The sequence below is a fragment of the Artemia franciscana genome, chromosome 19, assembly GCF_032884065.1.
Source record: "Artemia franciscana chromosome 19, ASM3288406v1, whole genome shotgun sequence".
Taxonomy (NCBI): Eukaryota; Metazoa; Arthropoda; class Branchiopoda; order Anostraca; family Artemiidae; genus Artemia; species Artemia franciscana.
Genome location: NC_088881.1, coordinates 34,555,702 through 34,577,760, shown reverse-complemented (window position 1 = coordinate 34,577,760; position 22,059 = coordinate 34,555,702). Strand labels below are relative to the sequence as shown.

The 22,059-nt window shown below is 35.9% G+C and overlaps 1 protein-coding gene across 16 annotated transcripts in view; it reads left to right on the top strand.

Annotated features, from left to right (window-relative positions):
- LOC136039604 (excitatory amino acid transporter 3-like) overlaps positions 1-22,059 on the top strand; it is a 180,120-nt gene that overhangs the window by 79,634 nt on the left and 78,427 nt on the right. For 10 of the 16 annotated variants that reach the window (XM_065723488.1, XM_065723485.1, XM_065723481.1 and 7 more), the window contains one exon: positions 14,817-14,922. In XM_065723488.1, coding sequence (XP_065579560.1) covers positions 14,817-14,922 — 106 coding nt within the window. Of the gene's footprint in view, positions 1-7,022; positions 7,298-9,224; positions 9,380-14,816; positions 14,923-22,059 lie in introns of those variants that run through there. The other 6 variants (XM_065723477.1, XM_065723475.1, XM_065723478.1 and 3 more) reach the window with 2 other exon arrangements.

Sequence of the window (22,059 nt, the reverse complement as noted above, 5' to 3'; positions counted from 1 at the left end):
TCTTTATTATCTGAATTTGCGACATGAATAATTTGAACTGTGATGAGGTGTGCTCTCCAGGTCTGGGGACATGGTGTCACACCTAGGAACATGTGAAATACTAATTTTTAAATACTTTTTTCTTTTACTAAGTACTTTTAAACAATATCAAACAATGGTATTTGTAACTCGATTAACTTAAACCATAACTGTACCAGTAACTATAAACCAAAAAGAATCAAGGCAAGATTCTAAAAATTTCGCTGTCTGATTTTACCATTAACTCATGGTCAAGCTACGTTTTACGAATGGAAGTTTATAGTGAAGAGTAAATTGACATTAGCTAGAGCGAATCTAATTTCTATTAATTTAAAAAATAGATTTTTTCCGAGGGAAGTAAAGATTCAAGTTGAAACTTAAAACGGACAAAAATTATTACTTCACAGCCTATCTAATATATATCAGTAAAACTTGTACAAATAAACCATGTAATTATGTTTCCCTATGCTTTAAGGATTATAGAAAACTAGCGTTTTACAGAAAACACAAAAGTCAAGTATAAAAAACAGGAATATTGATATGGGATTCAGAAGTGAGTATGTAACCTGACAACAATACAATTATCTATAAAGTTTTTCATATTCTTACACCAGTTGTGAGATCAGTAACTTTCAGTATACAATCAAAGTTATCTTAAAGACATAAGCGTAAATTTTTTTTTTTTTTTTTTTTTAATAACCGCGAATAATTGAACAACATACAGAAATATTGGATTGTTTTGTCAAGTAGCATTTTGGTCTCGCCAACTATAATACCAATAGTGAGTAATATACAATCTTAAATTACAAGAAATATGCTTAGTATTACTAGAAATGAAGATCAAATAAGACATAACATGAACTATAGAAATCCGATTATTTCGCTCTATACAACAGTGAATCTCAAGCTATGATACAAATTCTAAAGCTAGTCTATAGTCCGAATACTACCAAGATGGCTTTACTTTGAACTTGTCTACATGTCCTTTTCAGAACCAAAACGAGAGCCAGTCATTGAACTGAGCCTTTGTGCAGAAGTGATACCAAATTAAACATAAAAAAAATGAAGCAACGACCCTAAAATGGATTGTTGCTTTAACTTAAGAGGGATTGATAATATTTTTATTTATAAAAATTATCTTAAATGGCTTACTTTTACTGTATTAAAACTCACATATTATTTTGAGTTTTCAGTAAAGTGTTAGTTTTCTTTAATCGTAAAATTCTAGGGAAACATAATTAGTTGGTTTATTAGTACTAGTTTTATTGACAGATATTAGACAGGCTGTGAAGTAGCAATTTTTGTTCGTTTTAAGTTATGTAGTTAATAACACTGCCATGATCTTTTTTATTTCTACGGAATAATGCTGTTCTTTTTTATTGATCTTTTTTATTTGATCTTTGATCATTTCTTTTGATCATGTTCTTTTTTATTTCTACGGAATAATGCTGTTCGTTTTAAGTTTAATGTGCTCCTTAGTTTCAGTATAAAACTCATTTTTAATACAATTTCTATTTATCACCGATCTAGGGGAGATAAGACACCTCTAGAAAATACTGCAAACAACCTTGACAGCTACGAACAACTTTCAGTCTATGACATAAAGTTCATTATCCCTAATTCACAAAACAATACATGTTTTTCAGGAACGTTTGTTTTTCGATTAGCAAATAGCTGTTTTTACTCGGCCGATTTCGCCTGAAAAAGGCATAGGCTAATGAAGATAGGGCTTTATAAATCACCTACTGACCAGCAGAAACTAGAAGACTACTGTAACAAAACTGAGCTGTTTAAGCGCTCATTTAAAAGTTTATGTTTATAAATAATCGTTTATTATAAATTTGACTTGATCGCACATTCCCTTAAAATACACTTTCGGTTGTTTCTCATTTTTTTTTCTTTTTAATGATAAATTTTTTTTAATGATAAAAGTACCTTTTCTAATGAAACGACCCAAAAAGGTGTTTTTCAAAACCTAGCGGAGGAACAAAAAACTAAAGCGGCCCTTCCGCTTAATTACAACAGTTAGAACAAGCAAACAGGCTTAATCATAGAGGGAAGTTTGAAGGTTCAATTCAAAACTGTTGATCATTCAAGCTTAATTTTTGGTAGAGTTTTAGTAAGTTTTTAGTTTTAGTTAATTTGTTTTCGCAATAATCTTTTACTTTTAATATGAGGGGGCGACTTATGAAACTTACTAAGGGCGTCAGGAGGGGATGTATATGTGAGGGGCTCTTATAAACCCCCAGTTAAGGGCTTTGAACCATAATGAGCTAACATCATTTTTAGACAATCCTAATAAGGGGTCTAATGCCAGATTTGCCCTCTCACTCAATCAGACTATATGTCTTGGCCTTTTGTATAATTAGCCATTGATGCCCACAACTATTCGATCTCAACCTAGCCATCTCAACCTTTTTTTTTCCATTACAGCTCTAAAAATTGGGATCAAACAGCATTTTTCGCACATCTAACTGTTCGATATACGGTCAGTCAAATGAGTACCTAAGACCGGTGGCGTCCGTTAGGGGGATGGGGCGGGAGGGCTATTTCCTCTTAGATTTTGAAAAAGATTGCCCATCCGCCAATGGCGTATCCAGGATTTTTGTTCGGATAGGGGGATATTATTGTTTTCAGTTGGGAGGGGGGTTACAAAAAATCTATAAAACGCATAAAAATTTGTTTATATACATTTTGTTACGTTTTGCGAGCCGAAAATTTTTTAAGGGAGGGGGAGGCCAAACCTTGAACCACCCTTGGATACAGTCTGGCCCCCCTCTAAATCTTCGTGAATTAACACCTCTGCCCTAGACTCTCCTTTCACATCTCATCTGGAAAGCTCTTAACAAACCGTCCGGCCCAAAAATTTCTTGGTTATAAAATGGAAAATCGTAATATACAAACATCCATAAATTTTTCTAGAAACTTCGGTGTTTATACGCAACTAACCCGATAAGATTCATGAGAAAAACGGTTTATTGCTATTATCCGAAACCTGAATCAGAAGAGGATAGTGCCGAAGACAAGTAGACGCAATATTATGTCAATGGCCTTCTGTTCCATCACCCCAAATATTTCTGGGACGCGCCAATCCTAGCAATTTATTCCGACAAAGCACAATTTCAGCCGTTATATCCTATACGCGTCAGTTTCTTTCTAAGGTTTCTATGTAATACAGTGATGACTTTCTAACAGAAATTATTCATGAAAGAAAGCCTTGCTTTTTATGAAGCGCTTTTGTGATTTTGTTCAATCTTTTTTATTGTTGTGGATGAAAATCTTTTAAGCTATAGTGCGGGCAATTTGGATTTATATTGTTTTGTGACAAGCACACTTTTTTTGTTTTGTTTTTAGTAATTTTTTGGTTTTATTGAAATTTTTTTTGGGGTATGGGTATGTGCCCTGCATTGATCAAGGTTTTAAAGACTGCAAAACAATAGGATAAATTTGAGTTTATTGATTGTATTTCGTATACACATGTAGAAATTGCATAGATTCTACCCCTTTTAGTTGTGTAACGGCTAATAAGGTATTAAACTCGTTTCAATTATTTATCCCCCTCAGCCAAAATCCCAGGTGTTGTGTCACTAAGGACTAAACAGTCAATGTGCTAGATTAGCTCCTTTTTTATTGAATAAGTAAAAAAACAAGTTTTTTTTAACTGAAAGTAAGGAGCGACATTAAAACTTAAAACGAACATAAATTATTCCGTATAGTAAAGGGGTTGTTCCCTCCTCAACACCTCACTCTTTACGCTAAAGTTTGACTCTTTGTCACAACTCTACTTTTTAAAACCATAAGAAAAACTTTAGCGTAAAGAGCGATGTGTTCAGGAGGGGACAACCCCTTTACTATACGGTATAATTTCTGTTCCTTTTAAGTTTTAATGTCACTCCTTACTTTCAGTTAAAAAAAATATTTTTTCATTTAATTTTTGAACGTTTTTGAATTAATGCATGTTTCGATTTTGACTCTCCGCACATAAATAATTAAAACTAAATTTGCGTATTATTTTTTTTGGCTAAATGGCTTTCTTTAATCGGAAGATTTTGAGAAAAAAAGTGGCGGGGAAGGAGGCATAGTTGCCCTGCAATTGTTTGATTACTTAAAAAGGCAACTAGAACTTTTGATTTTTTACGAATGTTTTCATTAGTAAACAATATACGTGACTTACGAATTGACTTACGTAGCGAACTTCTATATTCGTATGTTTTTATTACGTATATGAGGGGGTTTACCCCTTCGTCAATACCTCGCTCTTTACACTAAAGCTTAAATTTTGTCCCGATTCATTAAGAATGACCCCTGAATCACAAAGGCCGTAGAATAAATAGTTGAAATTACTAAAAATACTTTAGCGTAACGAGTGAGGTATTACGAGAAGGTGAACCACTCATAAGCGTAATAATTCCTGTTCGTTTTAAGTTTTAATGCTGTTCCTTACTTTCAGTTGAAAAAACTTTTCATATTTATTTTTCATTATTTTTTTTAATAATGCTAGAAAATCCTGCGCCCCTTTCATTGAAGTTCTCTTTCCCCATGATAAATTCGTCCATGGAACGATCCTCCCACGTAACCCCCCTTCAACTTCTCCCCCCAAACCCAAAAAATCCCTGTGAAAACGTCTGTACACTTCCCAATAACCATTACTATATGTAAACACTGGTCGAAGTTTGTAACTTGCAGCCGCTCCCACGGGGACTGTGGGGGAGTAAGTCGGATCCAAAGACATAGTTAATAGGTTTTCGACTATGGTGAATAAAATTGCTATCTCAGAATTTTGATCCGGTGACTTTGGGGGAAAAGAGCGTGGGAGGGGGCCTAGGTGCCCTCCAATTTTTTTGGTCACTTAAAAAGGGCGCTAGAACTTTCAATTTCCGTTAGAATGAGCCCTCTAGTGACATCCTAGGACCACTGAGTCGATACGATCACTCCTGGAAAAAAAAAAAAACAAATTAACACGCATCCGTGATCTGTCTTCTGGCAAAAAATGCAAAATTCCACATTTTTGTAGATAGGAGCTTAAAACTTCTATAATAGTGTTTTTTGATACGCTGAATCTTATGGTGTGATTTTCGCTTAGATTGTATTACTTTTAGGGGTTCCCCCCCCCTATTTTCTAAAATAAGGCAAACTTTTGATGGATAAGACTAAACTTGATGAAACTTATATATTTAAAATTAGCATTAAAATGTCATTCTTTTGATGTAACTATTGGTATCAAAATTCCATTTTTTAGAGTTTCGGTTACTATTGAGCCGGGTCGCTCCTTACTACAGTTCGTTCCCACGAACTGTTTGATAAACACCAATATAAAAAGTAAATAAGAAACACTTTTATCATTAATATGGAGGGAACTGGCCTGTCGGAGAGGGGGAGCTTATATCCCTCTCCCATTTCATATTGGCCGATCGAGCCCTTTCTCCTATATATATATATATATATATATATATATATATATATATATATATATATATATATATATATATATATATATATATTTTGCACGGTCTTATTATCAATATATAAATATATCTATTTATCTTATGCACGGTTCAATATATTTGCCCATTTGAAGGTCTTATTATGACCATTTTTATCAATTTATCTTATTGTTTTCTTAAAAATAATGCAAATCTTTACAACTCATGACTGTAAGATCATTTTCTTTTGCCGTATTTGTTTTATGCGTTCCAAAAAAAACTATAAAATAAAAGAAAAGTTTTTTTTTTCAACTGAAAGTCAGAAGCAACACTAAAGCTTAAAGAAAATAAAACTTACTCCGTGTATGAGAAGGACTGCCTCTTCATCACCCCTCGCTCTTTACGCTAAAGTCAGGAAGTTCTTTAAAAATACTTCCCATTAAAATTTGACAGGTCATGTGCATAAGCAGTCTTTTTTACAGAACTGTGACAAAATTCGAACTTTAGCGTCAACAGCGAGGGTTGGGGAAGGGGTAGCGTCCCTCATATACGGAATAATTTTTGCTAGTTTTGCGTTTAATGTTGATCCTTTTTCAGTGGAAAAGACTGTTTTATTTATTTAATATCTGACCATTTTTGATATCATGCCAGGAAAACACCTTCCTCTCCTCCATCTAAAATCTGACATGTAAAACTGCCCGCAGAAAATTTCTTCCCCACATAAAATAATCCCCTTGGGAAACCCTCTTCCCCCAAATTTCCCTATATTTCCCAATAAAAAATACTATATTTAAACATTGGGAAACCGCGTAACTTACAGCCCTATCCCAGGGGACTAGGAGGTCATGTCATCCCCAAAGGCATAGTTATTGGATCTTAAAACTATGCTGAACAAAACGGCTATCTCAAAGTTTTGATCAGGTGTCTCTTAACGAAAAAAGAGCCTTGGAGGGGGGATAGTTCCCATTCCTCAGGTGGACTGGGAACCCAGGATAGTTCCCATAGTTCCCAGGGGGCTCATGAGCCCCCTCCCGATCTTTTCGATACGATGAACCACGGGGGAAAAAACGCATATCCGTGATCTTTCTTCAAAAAGTGCCATTTCCACATTTTTGTATATAGGAGTTTGAAACCTCTACATTAGAATTATCTGGCATGTTGAATCAGATAACATGATTTTCAATAAGATCGCTTGACTTTTCGGGGTTGTTTCATCTCTTTCTCGAAAATTAAGCAAATTGTCTGTGGTTCATAACTTTTGATGGGTAGCATTAAACTTAATGAACTTTATATATTTGGAATCAGCATATAAACTCAATTTTTGATGTATCTATTGCTATTAAGATAACATTTCTTTAGAGTTTCGGTTACTATTGAGCCAAGTTGCTCCTAATGTAAATTTCCTATCATGACCTGTTTGATATATATATATATATATATATATATATATATATATATATATATATATATATATATATATATATATATATATATATATATATATATATATATATATATGAAAAGCGCATCATAACAGAAAAACAAGGCTTTCTTTGCTAATTTTTCAAACTATTTGAGAAGAATTAGAAGATGTCCAAAGTCGGCGATACCGTCGTGGATGTTAATGCTATAGACTCTTGGAAAGACTCGAAAGAAGAAAATCCTGAAAAAAATCCTGAGACTATTCCGCTCAATAGTAGTACAGTATCTAACGATGTTGAAGTTATTGTTCAAACACCTATGGACTCGGAAAAGCCGACGACTTTAAAAAATAATTTGGGAAATATTTTTTCCCGTGCCACAGACCGTGCTAGGGTCTCTTATCATAGGATTAGTGAACAAATACGTGTGAAACTGTAAGTGAACTATTATTCATTTTAAGTTCGTTTGATTTCAATTTGAGTTGCATCACCGTTCAGGGGAATACCCTCTCCTATCAATGAAATTTTGGTAATGTATGCGCAAGACCGTATCCAAGATTTATTTTCAGGAGGGGGGTGTTTAGTACATGAATCTGTTTTTGGGGGGAGTACACAAGAAAACCATCAAAAAGCGCAAAAAAACTGTTTATATTCATTTTATTATGTTTTCACGAGTAAGACAAACATTTGGGGGGTTCAAACACCCTACCCCCCCCCTCCTGGGTACGGCCTTGTGTATGTTGCAAGACTCCTTATCTGAAGTAAATACTATAATTATAGATTTCTTGTTTCGTTGCATTAAGAAAATCCATTTATTGAGATTTCAGAGTCAATCTAAATATAACTGTATCCCAGCCCACCCCCTCTAAATCCCGAGACACAATCCTAGATAAAATCCAAAATGTTGAGGTTTTTGTCAGTTTGATTTTCGAAGGCTACTTTTGTCTCATCAAAATTTAGTTTATAATGCAAAAAAATGTCACTTTAAAAAAAAGAACGAAATTTTTCTTTTAGAGGTGCGAGGGAACAACCCTAAATAAAATTCTGGGAATATACACATCATGTGTATTGGAGCTCTTTGCTATTCAACAGTAAATGGTTTTTTTTAGACCACACTGCCTTTCAATTTACAAATGAAAATATATAAACGGGTATAACATTTCAAATAAGAAAATGGCAAATAACAAAAAAAGTGTTTTTCCTAAAAAAAACACTAATAATAATTGAAGTTCAAATATTTTGACTTCACCTTCAAAAGCCTTCATCAACTGAAGAAAGCAATACAAACAAGCTAAAACTAATTTAAACGAAACATATAAAGAAAATAAAAAAATACAAACAAATACATTATCGGGTTTTAATATTTTTTGTGTTTTTTTTTTCATTGTCTTTATACATCTTGATTGATTTACTTTAGTTCTTGTTTGTTTTTTTTTGTGCTTTTTTCTGAGCATGAAGCCGAAAAAACAGACTTTTACTATTATTAGTGAAAAAAAGATTTGCTCTGTCTTCTGAAATATTTACCCATGTTACCCCATCCTCAGCCTTTCAACCTCTGTGCTGGTAGGAGTGTGAACGCAATCTTTTATGCTATATTGAAGAAGACTACATGCAATGAAAGGGTTGCTATCACCCCCAGTACCAATTTTAAATGTAGAGTCCAAAAATGTTCCGAAAAATAAAAGAGATCAGAGATCTATCTTTGCACACCCCTCCTTGTATATTAACCGATTATTTTTCATGGAGTACGTGCGTATTAAGAACGAATGCGCCAACTCGCGACATTCCTGCTTCTGAAACTGGAAAGCACATTGCATTTGCATGGTTTCTGATAAATTCAAAGCGATTGGCATTCTCAGAATTTTCGCTCGAGGGCTTTTTGGCACCCATATGAGTTTTTTTCTGGAAAAAATCTGTCATATTTATAGCTTGCTTACTCGACCTCTTCTATGCTTGGGTAGTATCATTACCGTGGCATCCAGTACTCTGCCTAGGAAATATTTTTGATAAGCAACAAAGTCCATTTTGTTTATATGCTCAGTGGAAAAACAGAAGACATTTCTCTTCCCTTTGGCTATATTTATTGCCTTTATCAGCTTGAATTGCATAAGTATGTGTATTAAGTCAAAAGGAATAAAAATTGTTTCCTTGATTTCTGATACAAAAATCTAAACAATGAATTGAATTAATACCAAAGCAAGAATTTAAATGTTGGTCTGGTTCCCTGGGGGGTCAATCTGTCAAATTATAAGATGTTACCAAAATTCCAATTAAAAAAAAGGTAATGTATCCTTGCTCAGGGCAAAAGGTACTGGATTTGAGCGACCAAAAAACTCAAACCGGTGCAAGTCTCTGCATAGTGTTGTATTATTATGATAGTAGCGTGGGCTTAGTTCCAAAATCAAGACGTTTTGACGCCTTTTTCGAGGATTTTTATTGTTGTCATTCATTGTTTACAGTTCCTTTTCCGGTGAAACACGGCAAGTCATTGAAATATTAAAAAATGGTTTCTCAAAAGTAAGTTTTATTGTTTGTTGACTTTATATATTTTTAGTTTTTGATTTATTTGTGGATTAAAGGTAGTCACAACAGTGCTCTCCATAGTACCAATTTTTTGGGTTTCTCTGAATTTCCCCAAAAAGAAAATTTGGGTTCCCCGATATTTTTTATAAATACTAAATTTCGAATGCATTAGCGTTTATTGTGGGCAGGAGGGGACATGTGTTCCCCTTTGTTTTGAAAAGTATCTTTTTGTATTAGTATTTTCATTAAAAATATCTTTTTTGTGTTTTTTATTGAAAACGAAATTTTTATCCCCTAGATTTGAAAAATATATTGCCCCTCCCCCGAAAAAAAAATTGTGAATTGACGCCAATATTAGGGGAATTTTCAGAGAACCTAGTTTTTTTGGGAGTAGGGGGAATTCGAGGATGGTAGAAAAACTGAATCATAGTGCTATATTTGCCAATACACTCTGACTAAAACTTATTAATTAATATACTAACGAGAAAGGAAGTCCTTTTCTTTCCGTAAACTAAGATTCAGGGGCTTAGGTCCAGCATTTCTATATTTTTTTGGAGGGGGGCAAGAGGGGTGTCCAACCCGAGAGTCAAAGGGTATGGGCTATAAAAATAATTTTTTCTCTAAATTATTGGGGGAACTGCCCCTTGCCCTCTTCCCCGAAACGCCCCCAGTGCTAAGGTTAAAGGAGGAAGAAAGTTTATTTTAAGCCAAGATTTTTTAGGGTGGAATTAAAGTAAGTATCACTAGCAATAGGAAATCTTTCACCACTAAGAGGCAGGAGGAAATATTTTAGATTGTCTAAGATCGAAGACAGGGCTAAACTTTGGAAGGCTAAAAATATGGTTGATGCGAGCTTTGCGGTTAGATAGCATTTCATTTTGGTCTTTTTTTCTTTTCTGGTTTGAAAATAAGGATGTACTTGGTTTTTTACACATTTATTTTTTTGTATTAACCGTTGTTTTTAAAGTTAATAAAAATTTATCTCAAATTGCTCTGTATCCTATCCTAGTTCAAATTTTGTCTTCAATTATGGAAGTGTGCTCGGTTGGGCGGAAGTTTTTAAATAGCTATTGTATGTCCGAGCATTTTTTAAATCTAACTTTACACTGACTTTCATACAGGGATTTTGGAGTGCCACCTCTTCTTGAAGTCCATATTTTTCATTTGTTTTTGTATCTTTCGTAAAATTTGTTTTGTTAAGATTTTTTTTTCTCTTAGAATCCTGCGTACTTTTTGACAGTGTTTATTTTATAGGAGGTGAGTTGCTTAGATCAGGGATGCCGATTCACGGTTTTTTTCTGGAGGTAGACAAGGTTTTTTCCTGTGAAATAAAGATATTTTTCAGCTACAGGGGGGAATTTCTGTTCTTTTTTTTCAATTTAATCGGCATTCTCGACTTGGATTCACTTTCACTCTTCTGACTATCCTATGATCAGGGTTCTGTTTTTACTGTATGATTTTGGTTTGTCTTTTTATTGAATGACAAGACCCATTAGCTGATTCGTCAGGAAACCTCGGCTTCTAGTGATTGGAGGCTTAACTTCCCTCAATATGATTTAGCACAGTAACTCAAAAAGCCTCTTTGAGGCTGTGGCTAGAAAATCCTTCCTCAGATGTCCTTCTTTTTCGATCTGAACTTGTGACAAACTTGTTTTTGTTTTTTTATAGAAAAATCGGTATGCTTTAGAAATAATTTTATGTTAGATCTCAAACCATATTCATTCTAATAGTGGCTTCAATTTACAGAAATTTAGAGGAAACTATATTTTCCAATTCAATGAGGGAGGGATTTTCATTTATTTAATTTTTCAAACCAAAACACCAAGACGGCTTTTCTCATTGAAAATACCCTCAGAAATTATATTTTTTCAAAACCTAAAGAAAATTAAACGCTTATGCGCCAATGAGCATTCTATCTATTGAATCACAATTAAAATGAAAAGAAATATTGAAATTTTTAATGTGACAGTGAACTTAAAAAATATTTTTGTTCAATTAAAAATAAAGGTCCTGATATTTGGCGTCACACCCAGAAGCATTTATACGCCGGAAAAGAAACAAGAAAACAAGTCCCAGAAGGGCCAGTATCGTAAAAATAAGGGATCGCAGTGCTTAAAAAAAGTTTGTATGCATAAGAATCTTTTATTTATCATATTAAAATTAAAATAACATGAAATAATTGAAAATGGGTAAAGTCTTTAATAAGACAGTAATCTTAAGAAAAAGAAACAACTTTTTATACAAACAATAATATAATCATAAAAACCGATTTTTAATATTTATATTTCATTTTAATTGTAAATGGCAAGATATTGAGATCTTGCGAATTATTTATTTACCAATTTAAAGATTTCAATCTCATGTTTATGCTAAGACAAACAAATAGAAAAAGAAAACTTATGTTGGATTAATCATGAATCAATCAATAGCTAACTTGGTCATTAGGCTCTATTAATAAAACATTTTTATTCTCGAATTTATTTTTATAATAAGGTGTTTGTGAACTAGTGACCTACTTTGGAGGTGTTGTGAAACCATACCTGAGGGCTCCTTTTTTGTGTTTAAATTCTGTTTTACAGCCAGTAGACAGTGTCTTACAAGGTTGCCAAAAGTAATACGAAAGTTCAATTTTTAGTACTTTTTATCGAAATAGTCCTTTTTGACTAATTTTTGTAAAATTAGTACTTTTGGTAATATTTCGTGAATACTTGTGTCCTAAAGCAGTGCTTTTCAATAATTTTTCAAAGAAACCATGTTATTTCATGTCGTCGGTGACCTCTCAATTTTTGCTCCATTTTGCAACCACTATTATAGATATATAGAATCGTATAACACACTTGACGACCTCAGACTTGTCAGGAATCTCGAACTCATTTCTAAATGTGGTATAACTAACTACAAAAGTATTTCAAGCAAGTGTGAGTGTCAACTACTTTGCAATCTCTGATCCAACTAGTTCATTCTTGTCTAAGTTCGTACTAAAAGAGTACTTGCTGCACGAGTGCTCACCACATTTAAGAATTATTTGTGGTGCCATATCACATAAAAACATGCTGAACATCTTTTACCTTGATGCCTGCAGGTCTAAACTTGCTCATAAGCGTCTAAAGATAATACTCCACGTCACGTTTGTGAAGTTCACAGACTCCCAGAATGTGTGGGGGACGTTGGTAACGGATTGTCGAGGAACTGTATCAAAACAGATTTTTTTGGCCATTTTTTCAGTTTTTGAACTAAATTTCTCAAGCCTGAGAACCTTTAAAATAGTTGAAACGGAAGTAAATTTTGGAGCCGAATTTCATTTCTTTTCAAAGGATCAGACAGAAGTCAAAACTACAGGAAAGGGAGCTAGCTACGACGAAGGAATTTTGCTTTTAAAATACAAAACTTAGTTGCACTTTATTATTACAATATTTTTTTTATGTTCTAGGGGTTATTTCTAGAAAATCTTGGGAACGAAAAAGTGAGAGAAATACTAAGGCCCTGATGTACTCATTATAGTGTGCAGGGGGGTAGGGGGTGACGAAGAAACTTAACATCAAGTTTTGCTCTGAATTTTCACCAAAAACTGCCTTGCTTGATGCTGTTGCTTCAAGAATCCCTCTATTCTGCATATTCAGGAATGCTTCATTGGAAGAGATATTGGAGTCCTAATAAGACAGTGGAGGCAGCTTACACTGTTAAAGAAAGACCTGGGCGAAGAAAAACTTCAGTTCTGCAGTTCTAAAACTCTGTGTCCATCCTGAAGGATGACGTTGGGTATCCTTCTTTTAATCATCTACTCATGTTCGTGAAGGGTATTATGCCTTTGTATCACAACAACGTCTCGGCTGAACGTCAGATTTTGGTATTATAGTTCATTCGGACAGCAATTTGAAATAAAATTCTCCGAGAAATGATTTGTAGTGCTGCGCATATGAAATGCAGTGGCGTGAAGTATGGGGGGGATTGCATGTGCCTCCCTATATTTATTGCCCCCTATAGATTAGGAAAAACACCTTTTGGGGGTAATTTAATTGAAGTTCGTCTCTTTTTATATTTTCATTGAAATAAAAATCACCAGATTTATTTATATCTGTTAAAATAAAAACCGCCGAAATCACTAATTCAGGAACGTCAGGCAAACTCCAAGTGTTTAACATGGGAGTTGTAGGAAGATTCCTTGAGAGCGCTTTCTGCCTTAATACTCGCTTTGTTGAAATTTTGTTACCCTACTACACTCCATGTGTTAGTGTAATAAAAATAGGATAGCAAAGACAAGCTATGGTGCTTTCACACAAAGCCGTAATGCCTACTAGGCAGCGCCATGTAGACTTGAGCACTGCATAGAATTTCAAAGCACGTTATGGAAATATCAGCATAGTCCTGTAAGTATTCCTTTGGGTCAGGAATACATTAATAGCTAAAAAAAATTACAGAGATTTTGATATTACGAGAAAAATGGACAAACTTTCGTTAAAATTCCAAAAACCTAGAGAATTTTTCGGCGACTTTTCTTTAAATTGAATCCGTGCTTAAATAGTGCTTAGATTTATCAGATATATTTTTGAAATCGGCACTTTTTTAGAGGAAAATCGTTTATATGGTGCATTCTTACTTGAAAAATGGACCCTTTGGCGCACTTTCACTTTTACAGTGGCGCATCTTTAAATCAAGCACCTGGCAACACTGTTGATCTGAACCTGTTAGCGTAATTACGCTATCACTGCACTGAACCTTTCGACAGCACATTGGATGAGACTGCACCTGAAAATTCTGGTGACGAAGTCAACACATCCCACACGTACTTCCCCCCCCCCAGAAAATACTCCCTCCCCACGGAAAATACCCCCTCCTCCACGGGAAATCACCCCCCTCCGGAAAATTGAATGGGGACTCACCATTAACGGAGAGTCATTCTATACGATCGGAATAAGTAGCAAAACCTGTCTTTTCAGGAGCTTCTCCCTCGAGAAATGGTCAGTTTATTCAACTTCTCATTTTGATGCAAAAACACATCAAAAATGTTTATATACGTTTTTGCTGCTGTTTTAAGAGTTAGACAAAGAATTTCAGTGGAGTGGGGGGGATTCAAATCCAGTAAACCTTCTCCCCTGGATACTTCGTTGCTAATAGACATCATGTTTTGAAAGACGAAAAGCACAATTTTTATTAATTCTAGAATTTGAACTTTTTTTTCTATTTGTAATTATATTGAATTGGAGTTAACAGATCGCTACTACCTTCAATTAGCCGTGCTATCTTTCTTTTTTCTTTCCCTTTTTAAGCTGACTTGATTGAAAATATTACTGATTGTTTTGTATACAGGCCTGCTGTATGTTTTTTTTTCTTTTTTGACTTGTTTGTTTTGATACATTTATCTATAATAATGTCTTGTGAACTTCTTTAGAATAGACATAGTTCAGTTAATATACCCATACTTTTTTTTCAGACCCGGTTCTGCTAGAGTTGAACTCACCTCTACCGAAGGTGACCCAGTGAAGCCAAATTCTCGATTTAAGATTACAGCTGGTGAAAACATGTCCAAGTTCAGACAGGTATGTCTTTGCTAAAAAAAATTCATTATTTTAATCATGTTTTTGAAACCCTATTGCAAGAAGGTAATGTAACATTATCCGAAGCAAGAAACATAGTTTGACTTTTGAAAATATTTGAAAGAGAGTCTACTAAATTAAAAAAGATTGTTTTAAGAATTAAAAAAGAACAAATTTTTTTAAAATAAAGAATTAAAAAAGAACAAATTTTCTAATGATTATAATAAAAATCACCAGTAAGACAGTGCTGGTTAAATTGTAAATGGTAAATGGTAATGGTAATGGTAATGGTAAATTGTAATGGTAAACGGTAAATGGTAAATTACAATATGTTTGCTATGTATATTTCAAAGATAGGGATTTGTACAATTTCACGGCTCTTATAATTGTAAATGGTCATATAAGTGATGATTCAGATGTAAAGTAATCTAAAAATTCTTCTCTCCAATTCATAAGCCGTAAAAGCTAAATATTTTCGGTGTTCCTGATATACCCTACTTTTGTAGAAAATTTAAGTTGTTTGCTCATTTTAAAAATTAAATGTTTACCCTCTTCTATAAGGCAATAACTTTCGTTTGTGGGAAGCCTACGAAGTTCTGAAAACAGTATAATGATAACAATAGTTTACGTGAGACCCTTTAAATAAACAAAACTTTGCAAGGAACATAGAAAAGCCTTAAAATCAGAGAAAAATAGACTAACAAGTTAATCATTTTAAAAACCGGGCGAAAAATAAATATCTTCTGTATTAATCGCCCCTCAGACAATTTGGCTCTCATCTACCCCCTCCTGAAAATGCTACCTCCACTCTATTGGGGACTCAAATAATAGTAAAATCGTAAACGTTTTATGACGCACTGAAAACTATAGAAATAATTAAACCATCAAAATAAAACACAAAATCCTTTAAAATGATTAAGCCTTAAGTTACACATTGAGACATAAGTATAGCCCTATTTTACATTTTCTTACTATTTGTATATTATACACGATGAAAAAGCTCTTCAATTCTTTTTACGGGGAGGGGGGAGAGTCTATTCTCCTTCGTCCATATCATTGTGGTTCTGCTTTGTTATTCTGCATAATAATTTTATTAATAAGTAGCTTCTTTCAGATTTTCTAACGGCAGTATCCTTAAGCCCTCAATACTTCAGCTTATCGTCTTGGAGACTAATCTTATCCCCTGGGAGGCTATTTCATAAAACCGTGGGAGATTCTGAGGAAAATGACATTTTGTTACTGAAAAGGCTACTTTTACTCTTTTCTCGTTAAGAAGAGACTAGGGAAGAATCCTTATTAATTCCCTTGCTGAAAGGAAGTTTTCGGAGACTCTGTCCTAACTAAAACATATTTTAGGAAGCTCAACAATATAATTTTTAAAATGAGGTGCTCACATGGCAAACCTATTATATTCATTCTAAAAATGCTCTGAGATTTTGCCGTTGAAGAACTGATTTGGCTGTAGCTAACATCAGAGACTTAAGAAAGGAAGCCTCAGGGCCTTGGGCCACTGAAATCCAAAAGTTTCCAGAATTTTCCGGGACTTTTGGACTTTTGTAAAAATTACGATCAAATTATCAAACCAATTTTCTGCTTTAGCATCCCCCCTGAACAAATCCTGTGAACGGACCTGTATTGGATTATTATGGCTTGATGAAATTGAACATGACTAAATAACAAATTTGTAATGTTTGTACAGCAACTATTCTCTTCACTTAAGCAGTGGTGGCTCTACCCCTGGGTAAGGTAGTCAGCTGCCCCTCCCCTAGTTTTAAAGGGGAATGCTGAAGACAAGCCATAAATAACGATAATAGTGTTCAACCAATTCGAAATGCAAATTATTTTTTGTCTGATATTAAATTCCTGTTAGCCTACTACATATTTCTACGTATATAAAGCAAAAGAATTAAGATCCAGACCCTGCAGTAAACCTCCTCCTCCATATTTTGAGGTCTAAAACCGCTACTGCACTTAAGCATGTAAAAAGTACCTAAAAATCTCCACCTTAAAATTATTATAACGATGATGAAATCAACAACATATACTCTACCCCATTCATCAGTCGTAAAGTGTTATAGCCTCTTTGAAAACCACAAATGCATCATCAAAAAATCAGAAAGTATCATCAAATATTAAATCTCCCAATAGCAGTGACTCACCGGGGGCTGGCCCCTTGAGTTGAGTGAAGTGATCGTGTTCTAGGAAACTGGGTTGTAGCTTGTGTTGGAACGTCTTCTCCCAGGAATATCCTTTCAATTATCCTAGAAGCCCCTAATCTTCCATTCCTAACCATTGCTACAAAACGTCTGGCATTAGATAGGATAGACACAAAAGGGAAGATGCGGCAAGGGCATGATTTTTTTTTTTTTTTTAGTAAAAGATGCGCCAAAAACGTGACTTTTCATAAGGAAAACTCGCTAAGAATGTCTACCCTGTTTTGGAACCCAATGGCCATCCACTCTCAGAACGTGAACTGCACAAATGGGTAGATACTTCTAATCTAAAATCAGGTCGAAAAGGGTCCACTCTGGCCACATTGTTAGGCAGTGGTTTGATCGTGCTTCTCTTGTTGATGAAGTTTTATAAGATCGTATAGCTCCGCCCATACCGTTATAAAATCTAGCATGTAATTAGTTCAATCTGTGGCTAGTCGGACCAAATTTGGTTTTCCCCAGAACCTCGATACTTGACTTAAGTCCCATTCGGCCTTGGTAGTCGTCTCGGGACCTCTCTCCTCACAGGCTAATGTATGTGCCACTTATACTGCTCTCTGCTTTGTACCATTCTGAGAAGAACAGGGAGGTTGTAGTCGGAGAAGAACCGTGGATGCGACCCTCGAAGGCAATTTTTGGTAGTTGGTCCTTGGACATATGCTGGACATGGCCAAGCCACCTGAGTTGTTGGAAGTGGACCCTGTCCAGGATGGTAGTGTTGTACTGCAGTCTTTCGAGTAGGTCAGCATTTGAACTCGATCTACGTATTTTATGCCGGCAATTCGACGCAGCAGATTTGTCTCAAACGCAAGGAGGACTTACATAGCTATAGGAATGATGACGGAGCAGAATAGTTTAAGTTTTAGCTTTACGGAGATTCGATTTTTGCTTCCATATTCAGAGCTTAGAATCCGGCACTACCAAGAGTGAGAGATCTTTTGATGTCCACTGACTGATTATTGTCACTCGTGATCTGGCGCCCCAGATATGTGAAGCTGTCTACCCATTTATTTCCACTCCATTAAGCTATTTTTGGTGGAGGTTGGCTTTTGAACCTTGACACGCATATGGCTTTTGTTTTATCCTCGTTGAATTTCATTCAGAAGATTCGTGTAACTACTTCCAGGTTATCTGCTTTGGTTTGGAGTTCAGCGACGGATCCGGTGAGCTTGTTGATGTCGTCTGCGTATGCCAGCTTCTCTGTTACGATCCGTCCTATCTTTGCCCCATTGGTTGCTTCAACATGCGAACTTACATAGTGGAAGAAGAAATTAAACATGTGAGGTGAGAGGATGCATCCTTGAAAAACACCAGTAAAAGTTTGGAATTCTTCGGTCGTTCCCAGAACTATTTTCACTTGGCTTCTGAACCGCTCATATATGTTACGAATGAATGATACCATGTTTGACGGGATGCCGTAGTACACTAATATACGCCAAAGGCCGTCTCTACAAATTATTTCGAAAGCTGGTTTGAAGTCAATGAAGAGTTGATAAAGGTCCAGACCGTATTCAATGTATTTTTCCGTTACTTGACGGATGACGAAAGCTGGTTTATCGTTTAGCGGTTCGCTTGAAAACACGCCTGATACTCAGGATGGTGTGACTGGTTAATGCTTTTATTCTGTCAAGTAGTATCTTGGTCAACACTTTGGCAGGTTGGCTTGTCAGGCTGATTGGACGGTAATTGTCATATTCGGCTTTGGACCCTTTTTTATGCCGTGGAACTATGGTAGCGGAACACCTTTTTTTTGGAAATCTTTCTTGTACGAGGCAGCAATGGCAATTTTGCGGTAGAGGTCTGTTACAGCCTGTGAGACAACTTTCAGGAATTCTGCTTGCGATCCATCTGATCCGAGCAATTTATTTGATTTGAGTGACTTCAATCAGCTGCAACCTAGTTTATAAGTGGTGGTTAGCTTGGTTCGGATGGGGAGACAGTCAAATCCCTAAGAAAGGCATGGTCAGAATTTATTTGGGTGGTTCAACTTTTCTTTAAAATGTTGTTTCCACCTCTCTTTTATTCCTGCTACGTCGTTGATGGGAGCCCCGTCCTAATCCAGAAGTACATTCGTAAGTGTAGTTTTGCATTTCGACAGCTCTCGTATTCTTTTGTACACAGCACGGGTATTGCTTTTTCGGAAGTCGAGCTATCATTGGTCAAATTTCTTATGAGTGTACGTCGTTAGAGCGCGTTTGATGTGCTTTTCTGTTAGCCCCTTAAGATGCTTGTAAGTGTCTTTGCTTTCTGGGTCTTGCCTATTAGTAACAGCACGCTTGTCTTTACACAGTTGAATGATCTCATCGGTGATCCATGGGTTTTTTCGAGCCCTTAGTTCTTCCAAGGACTGTCTCGGCTGTTTTTATGAAGATCTTGGTGCTCTTGTCGACTAGGGTGTTCATGTCTATTTCTTCTGGACTCGTTGAAAAATTCCCTAAGAAGGTTTTGAGAGCCAAATCGAGGTTCATCTGGCAACAGTTGCGAGTTGACTCGTCTTTCAGGAGCTCGATACGGAATCTCGGTACTTTTTTCGTAAGTATTGTTGCCAACTTCAGACGAAGGCGGAAAGATGCCATTACCAGTGTGTGATCGCTGTCAAATTTTCCTCTTGCAAGAGCGACTGTGTCTAGCGTGCTAGTTTTCCAGCGTTTTGAGACGAGTACATAATCGATGCAGTTTTTGGTGGTTCTATTAGTTAATCTCCACATGACTTTTCGTCAATTTCTGTGTTTGAGTGTTGGTCACTACTAGCTCGTTGTCCCATTGGTATTTGAAAAAGCGCCCACCTCTTTTATTTCTGGTGTCATGTCCAAATTTCCCATGATGTCTTCATTACCGACGGAATTCACGCCCACCACTGCATTAAATTCTCCCATGACGACAATTATGTCTTTTTTATAGAATGGAGTCTGTGAGGCCTTGGAGTTGGCTGTAAAATTCCTCTGAGTCTTCATCGCTACGAGGAGAATCCGGTACAAAAGCCTGGGTGATTCCCAGATGTGCAGTCGAACATTTGAGCCGGATAGCAACGATACGTTCAGAAACTGGAGTTTTGGAAATAAGTGATTTCTTTGCTTTCTTTGAGAGGACAAATCCTACTCCTTGGGCATGAGTTCCATCGTTACGACCTGACAAAAGTAGTGTTGTGTTCCTAATCTTTTCGACTCCAGCTACTGGAAGATGGGGTTCGGAAAACCAATGATGTTCCATTTATACCTGTTGATCTCGTACAAGTAGATCCTTCTTTCCTTCCTTAGCCAGGGTCGTCACCTTTAAAGTTCCTATTGCCAATGTTGTTTTAGGAATAAAAAGGGGCGGGGCGACCGATGTAGGATTTGTCACGTTGGAAATTGTGGTTGCGGCGTAGCCGGTCGTCAGGTCATCAGTAATCTTTCCGGCGGAGCCAGTCGTCACATCGTCAGCAACCCAGGACGGGGTAGCTGGTTTGTTGGCTTCCCCAGACGTAGTATCTGGTTCTTCGGTTGCCCCAAACGCGGTTGATGGTGTTGCATGATCGTCGGATAAAACCCCGGACGTGGCAGCACTGGTTCTTATAAGTTTTCCTGTCTTCATCATTATAAGATTTGAGAGCAGTATCTGAGAAGAAAGGATGCTTAGCTAGATTTTGAGACAGCGGCAAGCTACTCCTCTCTGTCTCAAGCAGGGGTCGTTGACCTGTGTACGAGTCCATCTACCATTTACAGTTGTTAGCCTATAGAGAATCCTTCCATTTGGCGACCTGCATGGCCAAAACAATTTTCTCTTTGGGAAGAGGAGGCATGTCCACACGCCGGTGGGCCCTGCGCATCACCATCTCAGGGGCCTCCTTCCTCTTGTGCACAAATTTATAACTCCCGTGCATGGGTGCCTCAGTGTCATTTATGGACCCCTGAGGGATGGGCCCTAGTCCGTGCCTCCTTATTATGTACTTTGGAGGTATCCTTTATATCTAAAGGACTTTTCCCTATCCACACGGTTACCATTTTCAAATTTACAACTAGTTGAGTTCAGCACAGGGTTGCCATCCTTAGTGATTTATCACTATTTCTTATGATTTTTATGTTGGCTAAACAAAAAATCTTTAAGCCAGCACATAAATCACTAGATTTTTGAAGAAAATCACTAAATCAACCAAAGAATCACAAAAATATAGTGATTTTTCCCCTCACCGGGTTGCAACCTTGGTTCAGCACGGGAAGAGTTTGGTGCCCATTTTTATCTGCTGAGTAAAATAGAACCCGTATATTTTTTTTTCATATTTTGACTAGTGCTTAAAGTTCCCTGTTTATTTACTGAAACGAATTTTAAGCAGGAGTCATTTTAAAACATTTTTTAAAATAAAGTGATTTCAATTAAGATGTTTAAAGCCTGTTTCGACGATTAGCTGCAATTAACATTAACCTTCAAATCGAGGATTTCCCCAGAAGGCTCTGTTAAATTCCTTTAAAAGGATTTTGGTTTTATGCTTAAAGAATGGTAATTGCCAAAATACAAGCATACCATAAAGTAATGGATTGTGTCATGACGCAGCAGAACACTTCTGCAGATAGGAGATGTAGTGGCTGACTGAACTATGTTGGATAGTTATGATGCATGTTATTGAATGCTATAAAATCTGTTTAATTTACTAGATAACATTGCGTTGTCAAACAAGGATACATTTAAGTTTTTGCTCTTTTTTAGGGGGTGGGGTACCAAGTTTTTTTTAAATGCTTAAAAAATTTGTACATATTCATTTCGTTTTATGCGTCAGTCAAAAAGTTTGGGGGGGGGATTCAAACCCAGTAACCCCCTTTTCTGTATATGGCCTTGCTGTCAAAGTTATTTTCTTATGGGAAGGTGGGTCAAAAAGATTGAAAAATGACAGTTTACAACCCTGTTGTTGATTTTTCAAGATTGAGGTCATCGAATTAATTTTGAAGAGAGC